This window comes from Pelecanus crispus, chromosome 2 (assembly GCF_030463565.1).
Source record: "Pelecanus crispus isolate bPelCri1 chromosome 2, bPelCri1.pri, whole genome shotgun sequence".
Lineage (NCBI taxonomy): Eukaryota > Metazoa > Chordata > Aves > Pelecaniformes > Pelecanidae > Pelecanus > Pelecanus crispus.
In genome coordinates, this window is record NC_134644.1 from 63,918,996 (window position 1) to 63,935,841 (window position 16,846).

Genomic DNA, 16,846 nt, shown 5'->3' on the forward strand with positions numbered 1-16,846 from the left:
GCCAAATCTAAATAATGAATAAATATGTAAATGTAAATAAATGGAAAAAAGTACACATAAGGGGGGGCTGCCTGTTTCTCTTTAATTACTCTTAAAAATGTCATGCTGCTTGGGTGGCCTGGTGTGACATAATCTGATCAGTGTAAGGACAAAAACAGGAAAAGAAGGGAAAAAAAAGCGCAAAGTTAGCAGGAGTACAAAATAACAAACTTTTCTATGAGATAGCAGTTGCTGAAAGGAAGAGGTGAAAAGCTAGTACTCCTGAAGTCAGTGGTAAAGCTCTCAGTGACATAGGACAGGTCTTGAGTATCTGAGCTGGCGGAGTACTCAACCAGATTCCTAGTGCAACAAAAATAAGGCTTGTGTTTAACTGCACGGCCAGATCTGTTTCTGAGTTTTCGTGTCTGTTCACATTCACAGTGTTCAAGATCTCTTGGTGAACTGCTTTCAGAATTTCAGAAGGAATTGTTAGAAATGGTTACGGGTTGTCACCTTTAATGCCTATTTTCTGATCATGAGGAAGCACCTTGAAATTTGAATTAGCATTGGTTAACGTACATAGCCTATGTGCTGAAAGGACTTGGTTTTGCTTGTGCCTTATCGCATGCTGGAGGATCTGCTTCTTTATATTAGGATCCCCGTTTTATGCCTTCTGTGGCATCAGACATGCATAAAACTGCATAAAACTGAAGGAACAAACAGTGCTGCATCACTGTGAAGCTTTTTTACTACTTCCTTTTCTACTTTGGTTTACTACCAGCACAGCTATGTGGGTGCAAGGAATGCTCCACGTGTTTATGGAGGGAGGCCATACACAGGTATATGTGGGTCCAAGATAAGAACAGATTTCCTAGAAAGTTCAACACACACACTCAGAGCTGAGTTCTGCAGAAAATCTGTCCAGATAGTTTGGAACTCCTTTGAAAAAAGCTGGCTGCCCTCCTCTTCAGAATAGGCTTACACAACACGTTGATTAAAAACATCCAGAATGCTTACCTGTGCTTGTGAATGCACAGCCATGTTTGCTAAATGTAGGTTAGACTTCTGGTGGTAAAACAGCTAACAGTTCTCGTTGTGAGCAAGGCTAAGGTGTGCTTTAATTACTGCGGTTGTGCACACTATCGTGTCTTACTTTCAAGTGCCTGACCTGCTGCTTTGATCCTAGACCTGTCAATGGTAGCATTAGTTATGAAAAATTTGAGCTGGCACATTGAAGTTATTTATCTGATTTCTCAAGTCTCTTACTCCTTAGCGCGCATGGGTGCAAAGGTTGTCTGTTCTTACATTTCAAATGCTATTCAAATGATAGATCAAGAATTTTCAATGAAATGTAGATGAAAATTAATGACCTGTGCCATTGCAAAATTGCGTCATGATAATTACATTTTTAAATTGTTACAGTAGAAATCCTTCACTTAGAATTCCTCCCTTTTTTACAGTAACATTACTAGGATTCAATTAAGAAAAAAGAAGTGATCGTGTAACTTGCTCCCACTTACAAGTACAATTGTCTGCACAAATTTAGACTTAGACAAAGCAAATGGTGAGTTTCTTTTCTGCATTCAAGCAGTTGGTTATTACACAGAGGTAGCTGTGGAAAATGTTACAGAATACAGTAAGAATGAAAGTAATGCTTTCAGAGTTACTGATCTAAAAACCAGAGTCCAAGAGCAGTACCATTTCTAGCGTAATTTAACCCAATACAAAGAATTCCAGACCAGTGATACTGTTTTCAGTAAAATTCTGACAGAAGTTAAAAACCTCTTCTTGGAGGTTCTTTTTCCATAATATACTTGTGTGTAGATTTGTCTGTGTGCAAATCATCGGTTTCTACACAGAATGTGGATAATGGTGCAAAACAGTAGTAATACACACATTTCACAGTTTCAAACAGATTCAGCCAAATCTGACGCATCTTTTAAAATCCCTGTCACTAAAACTTGTGCTGCGACTCACATCTGTCTGGATTTTATCCTGCTGATTAGTCCTTGTACTTTCTGCTGTCAGGGGGTTAATTTTTGTCCTTCTGGTATATGTCCATAGGTTCTGCTTAGAAATGAGGTGTTAAGTATTTTTCTGATCTTTTAATTGAAAAGATTTAAAAGTGTATGTGTTTCCTTCTTTTTATAATGAAATGTTCAGCAGCCTAAGGTAGGAAGCAAAAAACCACAAGGAGCGTATGTTCTACAATCAAAATTGGTCTGCTACACATGATGGCACAGTGTCTATTGTAGGCTTACCTCTAAGTTTAAACATCCTAGATATATTTAAATGTAATAAACACCATAGCACTAAGAGGAAAAGGAGCTAGGCATGCCTGCCTGCTTCTTGACACCACATAGTTTTTTGGACATAACAATGTGACCTGCAGCTTTTAAAACACTGCTTCTTAAGAAGTTGGTGCCCCTGCTGCCCTTGACTCGCCTTCAGTTGTTCAGTGCCATCACATATTTGTTGCAGGCAGTTACTGTCCAGTCAGGCCTGTTTACTATCTCCCTCTGTAGGTCCTCCATCACACGGTTGTCAAACTTCTTGTTTTTCAAAAAAGAGTATCTATTTTCAAAAAGCAGATTTTTCATATAATAGGTGTTTAGGGAAAAAGAAATAGCTCTGACATAATCTGGTTAGGAAGCAGTACATGTGACAGCATTGCAAGCACCAGCAGCTGGCAGCAAGCTGGGCAGCGAGGCTTAACCCTGCCAGCTGCAGGCAGAGCAGCGTCTCTCACGAGCAAGAAAAGACACAGATAAGCAAGAGTGGGGTAGCCTAATTCATGTTCCCTAGCAACTAAACACATGCAAACCCATTTCAAGGGCAGTCATGTAGTCTGTGTCTGGATGCCACTCTTTATTAAAAAATAAGAGCAAGGAAAGATAGAGTCTTGGGGTTTTATAAGGCTGGTTGAATTGAAGTATTCAGTAAGAAGACTGTGCAAAAGGAATCTTATCAGCTGCTTAACCTAAAGATGTTTGCAGCAAATTCTGCATTGCTTCTGAACTAACTTAAATATTCCGCTTAGACTTTGAAAAAAAAAATTATTTGCATCAGGTAGAGATATTCCATTCCTCAAAGGGAACACCAAATGTATTCTTCTCGCTAATTGGTTTATGAGTTTTCAGAAGATCTTTTCATCTGATTTACAGCCCAGTAAAGTTAATGGGAATATTAACTTCAATGATTGTTGAGTTGTTAGATCAGGCCTTATTCTAAGTTCTCTTCCTCTCCCACTGATGGGGTGTTGGCAGTGACTTCAAAGGGACCAGGAGGAGGCCTACTATATCACAATAGAAACATCTACATAGGTAAATAAAATGAATAGTCATAACTTTAAGGAATGACCTAGTCAGTCAAGATGTCATTTTTCCAACTATTGTAGCCCACTGAACCTATAAATATTTTTTATATCTATATAGCTATACACTATATATATATGTATGTATATACATAGAACAATACAATAACTTAACACTGGGTAACTTCTAATGATAGATTTGCATTAATAATACGGGTCTATTTTTATGTAAATAGAATATTGTAGAGTATCTTCCAGTCTTTTTCAGGATTGTTAAATTGAGAAGAGCAATTGAATATTTGTCCTATTTTTATGTTGAAAAGTGAATGGACTGAAATGTTAAATGTGAATGTAAATTTCTTATTGCAACTTTTATACTGAGTGTTTGCACTATTATAATTTCTGGAATCTAATTAAAAATAAAGGAAGAAAATTTGCTTGAATAAACAGCTGTTTGGGATTGTTGTTTTGTTTTGGGTTTTATTTTAAATCAGGTTGCATTCATTATTCTATACCAAGCTAGCTTTCAGAGGGTCTAACTACAGCTTCTCAGTTTTCAGGCTAAGAACATGCATCTAGAAATCCTGCAATTTTTCTTTCACAATTGCTTTGAACTAAAGAACCCTATGGGAATAATTCAGCTCCCTTATGAGTCTTGTTGACTTTCTGCATTAACCACAGTGAAAGCCAGCTTGGTGCTCCATCCATTGTGCAAGCAGAGAAAAGCAAACGTATAAATACTGACAAAATACTGGCCACATAAGCCAGAAGACGGGGAGGAGAAGCTCATCTCTCCCTTTTCACAAGCCAGAAATAATTGGTCAGCTTTAGCCAAGTGCAGATCATGTAGGCAGTTTATATTGTGCAAGATACAGAACCAACCTAAATGCAAAATGGCATAAGTTAACTTAAAATTGATTTGAAAACTGATAAAGTTATATCAGGTAACATGTCTCTCAAGAGACTCTGTAAGCTTGGGCACAGTACCAAAGTAATTTGATTGTACCACTTCCAAATCACAGCAGACTCCCATCTGGCCAGCTCAGAAGCGAAAGCAGAGGCGCTCAGGTCCGTCATGCTTGTCCATGCAGATATGCCCTGAGATAACTTGGAAATGCAGAGTCTCTTGTGATGGAAAACAGCCTGGGCTCAGATGCAAGGGTTTTTTTTTCCAAATGCTAGACTAAGGCTCCCCAGCTGTTTCTCTTGCAGGTTAGAGAGCACAGTGTGAGTTGTACAGAATTATTGTGATGACAGTGAGTGTGATGGAACTGTTCTTCATTTGCCCTTACACCAGTGAGAAGAAGTGTTTGAGGCCTTATGTAGCCATTTTTTGTCTTATCCTTCCCCTCTGAAAGACAGCGTCCCAGATCTTCATAAGTGTCAATTAGAATAGCTCTGCTAAAGTCAAAAGGACATAAATAAACTGAAAATCTGGCCTTCATCTTTCATTGGACCTATTCTGTCACATTGGTATTTTAAGTCTTTCTCTTAGTACTAAAATGTGCAGCCCTCCCTGTGTTGTTTTGGGGCATTTTATGTATATAAATACAGAGCTATATATACTTGTATATAAAATATGTACATACACATGCATATGTTAATCACATAGTGTACGTTCTGGATTAATGACCCAGGTCAGGTACTCGGAAACATTTTTCTGCCATGCCCCATTACACAGCTGAATCACTTCAGAGACATAATCACACAGTATGAGAATTCATTTTGCTTAAAGAATGAGGTAGTATCCGTGTTGCTTATATCCTCTGGTAACATTTTTGGACAAGAACACCAGTTCCAGATCTGGGTGGTTTATGCTATAGAAATGCAGCCCCTGAATGAGAAATTCCAGAGAGACTGCATTTCTATAGCATAAACCACCCAGGACTGGAACTGGTGGTGGTGTCCAAAAATGTTACCAGAGGATATTGTTGATTTGAAATAGGGGGAAGGGGAGAACAGAAAATGAGAACATTGTGTACATCGTCCAGACATTATTGGCGCATTGCCCTCGTATCTATGTCAAAGCCTTCCAGTTTTGCAGCCATTCCCTAGGGCAGTGGGTCACCTAATGCACTGTTCCTGCTGGCAGAACATGATGTTCAATGGAAGGAAACAATTACACAGGTACCAGTCATGGCCCATATTCTCGTTTGGGCCGTTCTGATGGGAAAAGAGCCATAGCTGGAAAGTGAGCCATGTAGTGGAAACTGTCTGTGACAATTCTGGCTCTCATTAAACCCACTGAACTGTGGAGAGAGCATTTGAGGATGGCGATCTTGAGGTATAGCCCGGCTACTTTGGAGTCCTGATCCAATCCTAAACATCCAGTCCTGTGCATATTATTTCTGCTATCAGCTGCAGCAGTAGTTTGTGCAGGTTTTCAGGCTCAAGGCTCAGAGAATAGAAACTGGCTTTTAATACTGCATTTATATGGGCCTCCCAGGCTTATGCTGTTTCTATACTTATAACCAGACATTGGTCCACTATTATTAGATTTAGCCATAGTGAGCTAGCAATGAAGAAGTAGGAGCTAGTGATGAAGAAGTCATCATGATTATTATGAATGTTTACTTTTTCATTTACTAGGCACAGTCTGAAGATGCCAGTGGGGGCTTTCATAGAGACAGTGTAACATATCAATTACTACACCACCACAGATGAAGCAGATGAGCTTCCTTATCACAAATGCTCTGCTTCACTAAGTCAGTGGGACTCCGATGACTTAGCATTCCCTCATCTTAGACCACCTGGGGATTCGTCTGTGCAATTCTAATATGACAAGAAAGAGCCATTGATATTCATCTGGCCTGACCTCCTGCACAGGACTACACTCAGTCTGGCCACGCTACTGCACTGCACAAACACAGCATTTTTTGTTTATTATTAGATGTAATAAAGTAAAGGAAATCCATCATTTTCTGGTCGCTGAGAGATTTGAAGTTAGACATTTATTTGGCATTGGCCGAACTGTGCTCATACTGTTGCCAAAGGTCATGAAAGCACCACCGACTGTTTTTCCCCAAACTCTATAGTTACTCTGTATGTTTATTGAACTTTGGCAATAATATTATGTGCTCCTCAGCAGCACTGCCAACATAATTAGAAAGGAGCAGTCATATCAGAAAACACACAGCAAGTTACTGAGGAAAGGTCCCAGTTGAATATTAACTCAGATTGACTTCTGGGGTGTAGAAACACGTAGAAAGTGTATAGGACACTGTCTAGTGAATAAACAACATGCAGATAGAACACATTGTGGCACTCTGGTAAGGCTGAAGTGGATAAGCATATAATGAAGAGGAGTCATTGACGTAATTACAAAGGCAGGTGGTGGCACATTGATTTTATCAAGGTCAGTGACCTCTACTGCTATTAAAGTGTACCTAGTTTCTTACTACTGAGGTAATTAGACTTTTTGAAGTCGAATATTGATCCGCCAGACCTTTGGATAAAAAAGATACTTTTCTCAATTTTCACAATGTTTTTAGAGTGGCTACTTGTATATTATAACTTTGTTTAACCAAGAGAGGCAACAATTCAATGTTTTATAATTAAGATAGTAGCATCTTTAAATATGTACAACCTAATCCTCCTCTCTGGTAGACACCAAGCACTGCATCTGAGGGCAGAGCTGGTCGACGCTGAGGGAGGATGTGGCACTGAACTTGTATAAGGATAAAGGTGTGTTCCTTAAGGCTTTTTGTTTACTCAGTTCTAACATTACATTACAGCAGAAAAAAAATTTGGCTGTTAGAATACTACTTGCAATTCCTTGCAATTGGTGGACCTAGGTGAAAATTTTATAACATCAACATCTAAATTAAAAGCATTTAAGAATATTTGCAATCGTTCAGAGACAAAGAGCCAAGTCTTACTGTTCCTCAAACTCTCACTAAAATGAATCATATGGAAGGTGATTTAGACATTTAAATAAGGGTTTGACTTTCTGAGCAGCCATGAAACCCAGTTAGTATATCAAGTTGTGGTTCTGAGTGTGCAAAATCAGATTTGTTGTCCAGCTGGACAGATCCAGTCACAGCAGAGGTACACTACCCAAAAATCTATAAATAAAATCTATAAAGAAATATATAACATGAAGCACACATCATGACTCAGTGTATTGCTAGTACAGAGCCATTTTTTTCTGATAGCTTATGAAACTCCCAAACCATCTGTCCAGGATTCCCTAAAGCCTTCCTCTCAGGCTGCTTATGAGATGCTCCTATGACAGGAGTTGGAGTGGGAATTACACCACACTTAGGTCTGTTCCTGGGCACTGTAGCCAAAGACGCTGACCTTGCCTCTGGCCAGAAAAAAGGTCATTGCCACACTGAAAAATGGGATATTCCAACAGTTGCAAAGATACCACTTCTGCACTAATGTCATAAATAATGCCATATTTTTCTCCAGTGATCATAAGATCATAATTCAACAGAGTTCTACCATGAGGAGTCTTCCAAAAGGTGAAAACTTTAAAGTTGCTGGAGAGCAAGGTCATAAATGTACATAAGTGCTTTTCAGGCACTGAAAAGCTTGTTTAGCAGACCACAAAGGATTCATACAGTCCTTGGTTTCTAAAGGTTTCAGCAAAGATTTTGCTGGTGAAAGAGCTGGAAGGCATGTCCTCTGAGGAGTGGCTGAGGATGCTGGGTTTATCTAGTTTGGAGAGAAGGAGGCTGAGGAGCGACCCCTGTGATCTCTACAGGTTCCTGAGGAGGGGATGTGGAGAGGGAGGTGCTGATCTGTTCTCCCTGGCATCCAGTGCGAGGACACGTAGGAATGGTTCAAAGCTGCAGCCGTCAGGGGAGGTTCAGACTGGGCATTGGGAAGCATCTCTTTACAGAGAGGGTGGTCAAACCATGGAACAGGCTTCTTAGAGAGGTGGTGGATGCCCCAAGCCTGTCAGTGTTTAAGAGGCATTTGGACAATGCCCTTAATAACATGCTTTAACTTTTGGTCTGCCTCGAAGTGGTCAAGCAGTAGGACTCGATGATCATTGTAGGTCCCTTCAACGGAAAAAAATATTCTCTTCTCTTCTCTTCTCTTCTCTTCTCTTCTCTTCTCTTCTCTTCTCTTCTCTTCTCTTCTCTTCTCTTCTCTTCTCTTCTCTTCTCTTCTCTTCTCTTCTCTCAAGTGTCTTCAAAACACATATATAAAATGACTGTCCCCCCATCACGAATATCGGGATTTTCAGTAGTACCCAGGCACATAATTCCTACTGAAATAAGTGGAAATAAAGTGCTAAGGTGCTTTTGAAAAGTCCCACTGCATTCTTCTGTGCAGCTTTATGTACCTAAAGAGGCTAAGTCCACACGGAGTGTTGGACTGTTGCCATTTCAATGTCTGTGGCTGCCCAAGAAGCCTACGATTCACTGGGACAGAGGCTCTGCTCCTTTTGCATGCCCCACTGTACCGTAATGCTGGAAAGACCAAGGGAGGCACTACGTCTGCAGAGGCTAGCTCATGATGAGGCTTCCTGCTGGTTTCAGCCTGCATGTCAACAAATGAAACGTTCCACTCCTGTTTCCACTGAGGAGTTCAGCCTGATCAGCTGTCTCAGAGTACTCCTGTTTGACTTGCCTATACACAAAACTCAGATACAGGAAGAATAGGTTATGGAAATTTGAATCAGATTTGCATTTTCATGGGGTTTCATCCATAAACAACTCATAATCTGGGTCTAAGTCTTCTAAATCATTTAGGAAATACAGTTTAATTTCCTTTCTTTCTTATTTTTATCGTTGTCTTGCCCATTCCTTTAACCTTTCTTCTAATTTATTCTTTCCACCTGGCTCTAAATTCAGGAAAGCATTTTCATTTTTATGTCCCTCTCTTAATTTCTTCTTCTTCTTTTTACCCTCCTTTTACTCCCTACCACCATTTGTATTCTTCTTCTGGCTCTTCTTTCTTCCTTCCTATTCTCCAAACAAGGGTTATCCCACCATGGGTTGTCAGACAGAGTAGAGTGCTGAGCTCCACTTACCAGCTCCTACTGCCTATTACATACTTCTTTGTGGAATAACCCTCTGCACCAAGAAAAACATCAGACTAGTTGCAAGACCAGGCAGAAGGCCTGATACTGTTCTGCCCAGGAAAAACTGCACCTAGCTCCTAACTGCTTGGACACTTTTGCAAGATTTTTGACTTCACAAACTAGAATTATATATCCAATTTAATATAGTATGTTAGGGAAGCATATGAGCTAAGGGCCAGTTCAGCATTCAAGTTCCCTTCAGGAAAACTATTTGGTGACATCATCAGAGTGGGAAATGAAGAAATTAATAGAGCAGCAACTGAAGAAGTGCACTCTCTCAGATTAGGCCAGAACACCAAGGGAAAAGGTGTCCCTTTATGTCCCTGTATGTATGTTATTCCTTGGTAAACTGAAAAATAATTCCTGTTTCCTCATCTTCCAGATGAGGCCTTCACAGACTCCCACATCTCTGAAGTGAGTTCATGCATTTGAACTGGGGTGAAAGGGCTGAAATTTGAACAAAACACTGTGCTGTTTTTGTTTTCCCCACTTTTGTTGGTTTTGGAAGTAAAAATATTAAGAATTAATGTTTTCCACAAGGGAATGCAGTAAAAACATTTAAATAATTTCCTATGTGGGTTTTGTATTTTTGGAACAAATTTAGAAAGGGAGATGAAGTTATCCCCTAAAATGAGATCAACAATAGAACCTTTCAAGCCATAAACATAAAGCAGTGGGAGGTTTGATATAACATATACGGAGGTGCAAAATAATATTGCTAGAATTGTGTGTCATCTTGCATCACACAGCAAAAGAGAGGAAGGTCTGTAAACATAGACAAAACAGCTGGATCCAGACCTATGGAGTTATTGCTCAAAAATATCAGGTAGACAATGCTGAGGAGGAAGATGGTCATATCAAGGAATGTAACTTTAGTGAAGGAGAAGGTGTGAGTGCAGGACACAGTATGTATCATTCTTTGAAAGGCACAAGAAGCCTTCAAGGTGCCACTCATGCCAGAGCTTGGACATTTCATGTCCAGGCTACAGATACACCAAGGCCAAGGTAGTATCATCACTGCAACTGGTCTGCTGAGCTCTGTATGCTTACATTAATTTTGGACTCTTTTCTGTCTGATCTCTGCATAGTTATGCCCTTCCTGTTCTCTGTAACATCCTGCCACCACTTCATAAAAAGCTAAATTTGTAGGACATAAGAGAAACCATGGCTATCAGTGAAAACAACTTGCAAATCTCCTAATTTATATCTTGAGAACATTTGGTAAGGAACTAGAGGAAACGGCAAGTAATGGCTTTGCAGGAAAGGGGAAGGTTATTTTTTAAGAGGTTTGCAGTAAAAGGCCATGGAAGGTAGGCATAAAGATGATGCCACTACAGACAGCACTGGTGGACTGTGAGATGCCACGAAAAGAATACACTAGAAAGTGGGGGCAAGCATGGCGAGGAGGGCAAAGCACAAGCTGGAAGCCAAGGCCAGGAGTTTCTGAAGAGGTCCAGTGAAATGATGTCAATTTTGCTCAGAACCACCAAAAAGCTTCTCGTGCAGCTTCATGCTGTGCAGCGTTGTTTGCATCACTGCCTCGCTGGGAGAGGCGATATTATGTCCCGCTGAACACAGCAGGACAGTGCAAACATTGCAACACTATGTCAAGACATCACTCTCCGCTCTGTGCTATATAAGGAACTGGCTTGCTGAGCTCTGCAAGGGACAGTATGGCTGACCTGGTGGGTTTGCTCACCAAGCCACAAGGCCACTAGTCTGAAAACTAACTACTAATATTCAAAATGAAGTAAGGGTTGGTCTAGCCTCTTCTATGTTTATAAAGGACTGAGAACTTCCCCCCACCACCACCACCACAAATATCTCAAAATAGTTTTTGTTTAGTTTTCAAAATATTCCTGTAGGAACCTCCCCTGGGAGTTTAGGAAATAAATAGCTTATCCTGGACAGACTATTTATTTCCAGGATGTTTACTCGTGCAATCCATGTGATTGTAAAGTGCCTCCATTTCTCAAGCTCTCTTTCAGTTCCTTAGGGACACATAATTTAAACCTAGCAACTTTCCTCATATACTGACAGACTGTTATTCCTAAATATTGAACTGGTAGCTCCAATTCTCTATTCATAGTGCAATTATTAATGTGGCAAGAGAGGGTGGTTTATGATTAGGTTTGAAATGCCCAGACTCCCTGGAACCACAAGTTCAAATCCCGGCAAGATCAGCCCTTCGCCCCTCTGTCTGCACTAGATGCACTCTACAACCTCAGGTCACCTGCATAAAGCCCTGAAATTAGGTCTGTCTGATCAGCTTAGATTTTAAAGGTCCACAGGTCATGCTTTGTCAAAAGGGGCTACCCCAAAATTTGTGCACATGCTCCCTCACACCTGTGCTTGCTCTACAGTGTTGTGGTAGCAGCTGTTTACTGCCACCCACCACAGAGCTGACTTGCAATTCAGCGGGGCTGGTGCAGTCAAGCTGGTTTTCTCTGTCAACAGGAATTATGGTCCTCCACCTGACCATTTCAGGCCAATGCAATTCTCATCTAAGAGCTGATATTTTGAAACCACTTGCTTCAAGATAAAATGCTGCCATTTCCACAGTTGTTAGCTGCAAACACTGTGAAATTCAGAATGCCATAAAATAATCTTCAGTTTATTCTCACTACCTATTTTTCTAAAAGAAGAGCTTTTTCATGGCAGATTTAACATTTGTTTTCTCATTTATATTTTGAGCAAAAGAAGCAGTGAGAAAATAAAATCGGGATAGGAACAGATATACTCCATCAACATATGTATGTCCATCAACATACATCCATCTTGTGACAGATCCTCAATGTGCCTTAAGCAGCCATGTGAAGCCAATTAACCACTAGATGTGTATTTGTGATTGAAATAGGCAGCAAGTAGCAGAGATTAAATAGCAATAAGCATAGCACATAGATAACTTGGCTAGCCCATTTTCCTATGATTAAGTCATCCTAGATTTCTATTTAGTAGTTTATTCAATGAACAGCACTGCTAAAACTCCTAAAAAATGGTAAATGTGTGATTTAGGGAGTGTCTGCAGCAAAGGATGTTGGGAGGCTTTCAGGGCTATAAGAAATAGCAGCTGATACTAGATTACCTGAGAAGCAGAGGAAGATATTGGAGGGGGCCTGGTAGGTCTGGTAAGGCTATTTTCTTTTTGTCAAAGTTGCTGCAAGATACATTCTCTATAGTAGACTCTGAATTCTTAAATGGTTTATCTTTCTCTGTTGTTTTTAGACTTTTCCCCTCCTTTATCTATAATGGTGTTATTAAAACAACTGAACAGAAAAAGCTTGTTGCTTGTATATATGTATCTTTAAAGCACAGAAAAGTGTGAAGGAAAAAAACATTTTGTTGTTTTTCTCAGAAGCTTTGGTTGAAAACATTCTTTAAAAACTAACTTTTATTTAAAGATATCTTTTAATTGACCATCTAAACTTTAATGAGTAAGGGGAAGGTATCAAAATGTATAGCTGAGGATGGGCTTGTGATGGGTTGGTGGTTGCAAACTCCTTGTTCCCTCTTTAAGTTTAACTATGCAAGCTTACTGCCTTTAATCTTCTATGATAAAGACTAAAGGAAGCCTGCCTGAACAGGAAGGGAAAAAGGCAGTGTTTGTAGGCTGAGTGCTGTTTTAATGTGTCACACAAGCGAGCACTGTAAGGAGTGAGAGGAGAAATGGGTATCCAAATAAAAGTGATAATGGGGTTTTCTTCCCTCCCTCCTCCCCTTTCTAAGGAGAAAAAAAAAACCACAAAACACCTGACTTGCTGTATTGAACAGTCAGTGCTCTACCTCTTGCTTCCTATTCTTTAGAAACACAAAGTGGATGTGAAACTCTACTTCAGACCCTACACAGGTGCAAAACATTGACAAGGAATGGAGAACTGATGCCTTTTACTTCAGTAAACATATCTCCCTGTCCTCCTGTACCCCACTTTGTCATCATGTATTGTCCCTCCCCAATCCCTGTCAAGGCCTTTGATCTATAGGGCTTAGAATATGGGCACTTAAAACATATTGCTCCCTTGATGAGCTTCATGCAATCAACCTGTGTGAAATACCTGACCTGCCTCATGAAAGTGAAGAGTTCAACAGTTACCGGAAGTACTTAACTGCTCATCTAATTAAGATATTTGTCTTAAATATACATTAAACTGGATATATTTATCTTTGACTTCTCCATGTATAAGAAATCAAGTTCTTTTTTGTTGGGGGGTTGGCAAGTGGGTAGGAAAAATGCTACTAACAAAACCAACCTTGCCATCATTGTAAATTCAGCTGAAAACAGACTTGCAGAGAACATAGTTGTCCTAGGATTGAAGTTTAGGATCAGCATAAAAAGCAAGTCAAATGTCAAATAAGTAAGAGGGAGTGAGAGGTTTGTGAGCCCCCTTTTAAGAAAATATGAGCAACAAAATGGCAACTGGAGTAAGAGATTCTTGCCTGAATCCAGAACTCCTCTGCACATCTCTCTAGAGCACTTGAATTTTTGCTGCACTATGGTAATACCTCTGGTATGGAACAGTTTTTATCTACCTACCCAATGTTAGCAGCTGCAACCCCAAAAGTAAATTAGTTGTATACTCTGAAGGAGAAAACACTCTTAATGATGTTGCAGTTAATGAGATTTGTTTAAAAAAAAAAAAAAGTCTAGCATATATGGAGTAAGTGTTGTATGCATGACAAGCTGCCTTCTAATGTTCTGTTTTCAATATGGGTCTTCTAAACCCCTGAAGAACACTGATCTATACAAAGGACAAATTCTATGTAAAGACAGAATGCAGACATAAAAAAAGGAACATCTTGTATTTGTTTTTGCAGCAGCTGAACACCTTATGTGGCATCTCTTGTTATGTGAGCAATGACACAATTTTCTACTCTTACTTTCTTAAGGCAATAAACCTGACTTCAGGATGTCAGAGGAAGAAGATTCTTTTCTGAATGTTAAAAGATCTCTGAAAAAGAGAATGGTGAAACACAGCACTCCAGTGGACTCAATGCTTTCAAGAACAATGCCATCTCTTATAGATCTGACAAATCAGTCAATCAAGGACCAAGATGCCAGTAAGAGAGTTTATGGATCTCCAGTGCCAAAATCAAATCTAAGTAGATCATTATCTCAAGTATCATTAGTACGTGTTGAAGCATACTTCCCTAATATGTCCCCAAAAAGGCTTTCAACAGTGTTTGACTCGCAAGAATTAAACAAAGACATAAGCCAAAGCTCTCGGGTTGCATTTTCTAGAAGGAGGCTTTCCACGGTGTTGGCCTCTGATGAGTCAAATGAAAAGCCAAGTGACAAGGTTGTCCCAAATGTGGAAACTCAAACTCCCACCAAAGCATCTGAGGAGGCTGCAGTAACTCCCAAGAGTGGACCTTCATGGCTTATTACTGGAATACCAGGGATAAAGGATATGCCAATAGTAAAAACCAGAAAGAAGAAAATTGATAAAGCTCTTGTGGTAATTGCTTTTCCTTAGTTATGAAACAACTAAGCTATACAATTTCCTACTAATGCTGAATATATACAGATCTTTCTAGTAATATGGGACTATTTTAATTACAGAAAAACTCCACAACTTTACCAGGGAGAACACATATTTATGTATTGGGTCATAACCTGCTAGATTCTGTGGTATCATTCCTAATCACAGACTGGATGGGATGCAGTCTTCCAAACCAGTACCTGCTTCAGCTTGTGAACTTGCATGACTAGTTTTGTACATGAGTGCAGAAGTACATTTTTTTTAAAATATATCTTTCTTTAGGATAAACTTAAGAATGGAAAGAAATCAGTGATTTGAATTATCAAGATTCTTAATGTTGGCAAGTTAACTAAAACTGGAGAAACAAATAATCTACTTCTTTCCTTGTTTAATCCAAATTGTACTGCTTTATAAAAAGAATGCTAATCATTGCAAATGGGGTCTTGTATGCAGCCCTTCAATTAGTGTAGGGTTTCCTGGGAAAAGCTTTGATTAATAGACCTTATGCAGGTCTTTATTTTTCTGTGCTGTGGAGCATGAGAACCTGATTTCCTAGAACTCTGATTATTGGCAAGGGCCCTGTGTAAAGCCCATAGAAAGGAAAGGGAGGCAGCAATGTTAGACTCTGAAGGCTGTCATGTCAGTGTGAAGCCATCAAATTTTGTTCTGGTTTGTTTTTTTCCCCTGTACCATACTGTTCATGGGTGTGCTGGAAACTCAGGAAAACTTGCTCACTCTGAGAGTAAAGGTAGCTTAAAACAAACTGAAAACTTCAGCCAAAATCCAGTTGGGTTCATAATGCCTTTGTGTATATGTTTTTTGAGTTTTCATTTGTTTTCGGTTGTTTTGTTTGTTTTTTAAAAGCAGGTAACATCTGAATGGATTAGGTTGACTTAATATTTTCTTTTCTATAACAGAGAAAGAAACAAAGAGAATGGTTGCTTCGTCAACTTAAAAACGTCGAGGAAGCAACTGAACATGAACTGACAATTGAAGAAGCTTGATTTGAACTACCTATGGAATTAGTGCTATCACATTCTTCTAGTGGGAATAGCTAGTTTCAATAAATCACACACTTGACTATAGTGCCTGTTAGACTTTCTCTTTCCTTCTGAAATTTTTTTCTTTGTCTGCTTTTGTGATTCTTTTTGCCCTTTAAATCTAGGAGAAGTGGGGTACAAATTAAGAAGTGCCTCTACATGAGAGCCAATGTTAATTTATAATGGCTGAAGGCCTGGAACAAAGAAGGGAGGGAGAATTTTGTGTAAGAATCATTCTTCATCCTGCCACAGCTCTTCCTGACCATATTTTGTGTAGTGTTCAAATCTTCTAGGGTTGCTAATGTTTCTTAAGTGACAAAGTCCTAGTGGCCACATAGAGTGCAATCCTGGTTAGCCAAAGGAGGGAGAATCTCCTCATCTAAAGAGTAATCAAAACTGATGCAATCAGGAATGTTTTTGCTGCTAGCTGGGGAGATGAGGAAATAGTGAGAGGCACCAAGGAGGGAGGCCAGCCTCTAGAGATTACTAATTAATGACACTTTGTTTTGAAGTTTTGGTTCAAAATGAGTTTGCCCCAGCCCTGGACTGTAAACGCACTTCACTGTTGCATTGGAGGTCCTTAATGCTCAGCTGTGTGCTGTGAGGGGGTATGGGGTTTCTGTTTTTCTCTGGAGTTGCTGCATGGGGGGGAAGAAGGATGTCTCCCTGACAGCTGTATTGGCAAAATGGCAATTTAGCTCACAGCAGCTCTTTCTGAAGCACCAGTCAAGACGTGACACAAAAAGCATAATGCTCATGTTAATTCCTACTGCTGTCACTTAATCTTTAGGCAGAGTTTAACACTTCTAAGTGATCTATGAGGTTTCAGCAGCAGGGACCCAGAACAGATTTACCACATGCACACACATATCCCTGCACTGTGTGGCTCTAGCACATGCACTTTCCTGGCTATACTGGTTTTGCAGCCCAGTCCCAGGCACTACCTAATTTCCCCAAAGGGGAGAGGTCCTGTTCAAAAGAAGCTGTAAATTAAGGTCAG

General features: G+C 39.8%; 1 protein-coding gene across 1 annotated transcript; it reads left to right on the forward strand.

Moving 5' to 3' along the window:
- Nucleotides 1–10,632: 10,632 nt before the first annotated feature.
- CCDC201 (coiled-coil domain containing 201) lies at nt 10,633–15,810 on the forward strand. The gene is made up of 3 exons (XM_075705020.1): nt 10,633–10,639; nt 14,214–14,782; nt 15,724–15,810. The coding sequence occupies exons 1-3, from the start codon at nt 10,633–10,635 to the stop codon at nt 15,808–15,810; spliced, it is 663 nt and encodes a 220-aa protein (XP_075561135.1).
- The last annotated feature ends 1,036 nt before the right edge of the window (nt 15,811–16,846 follow it).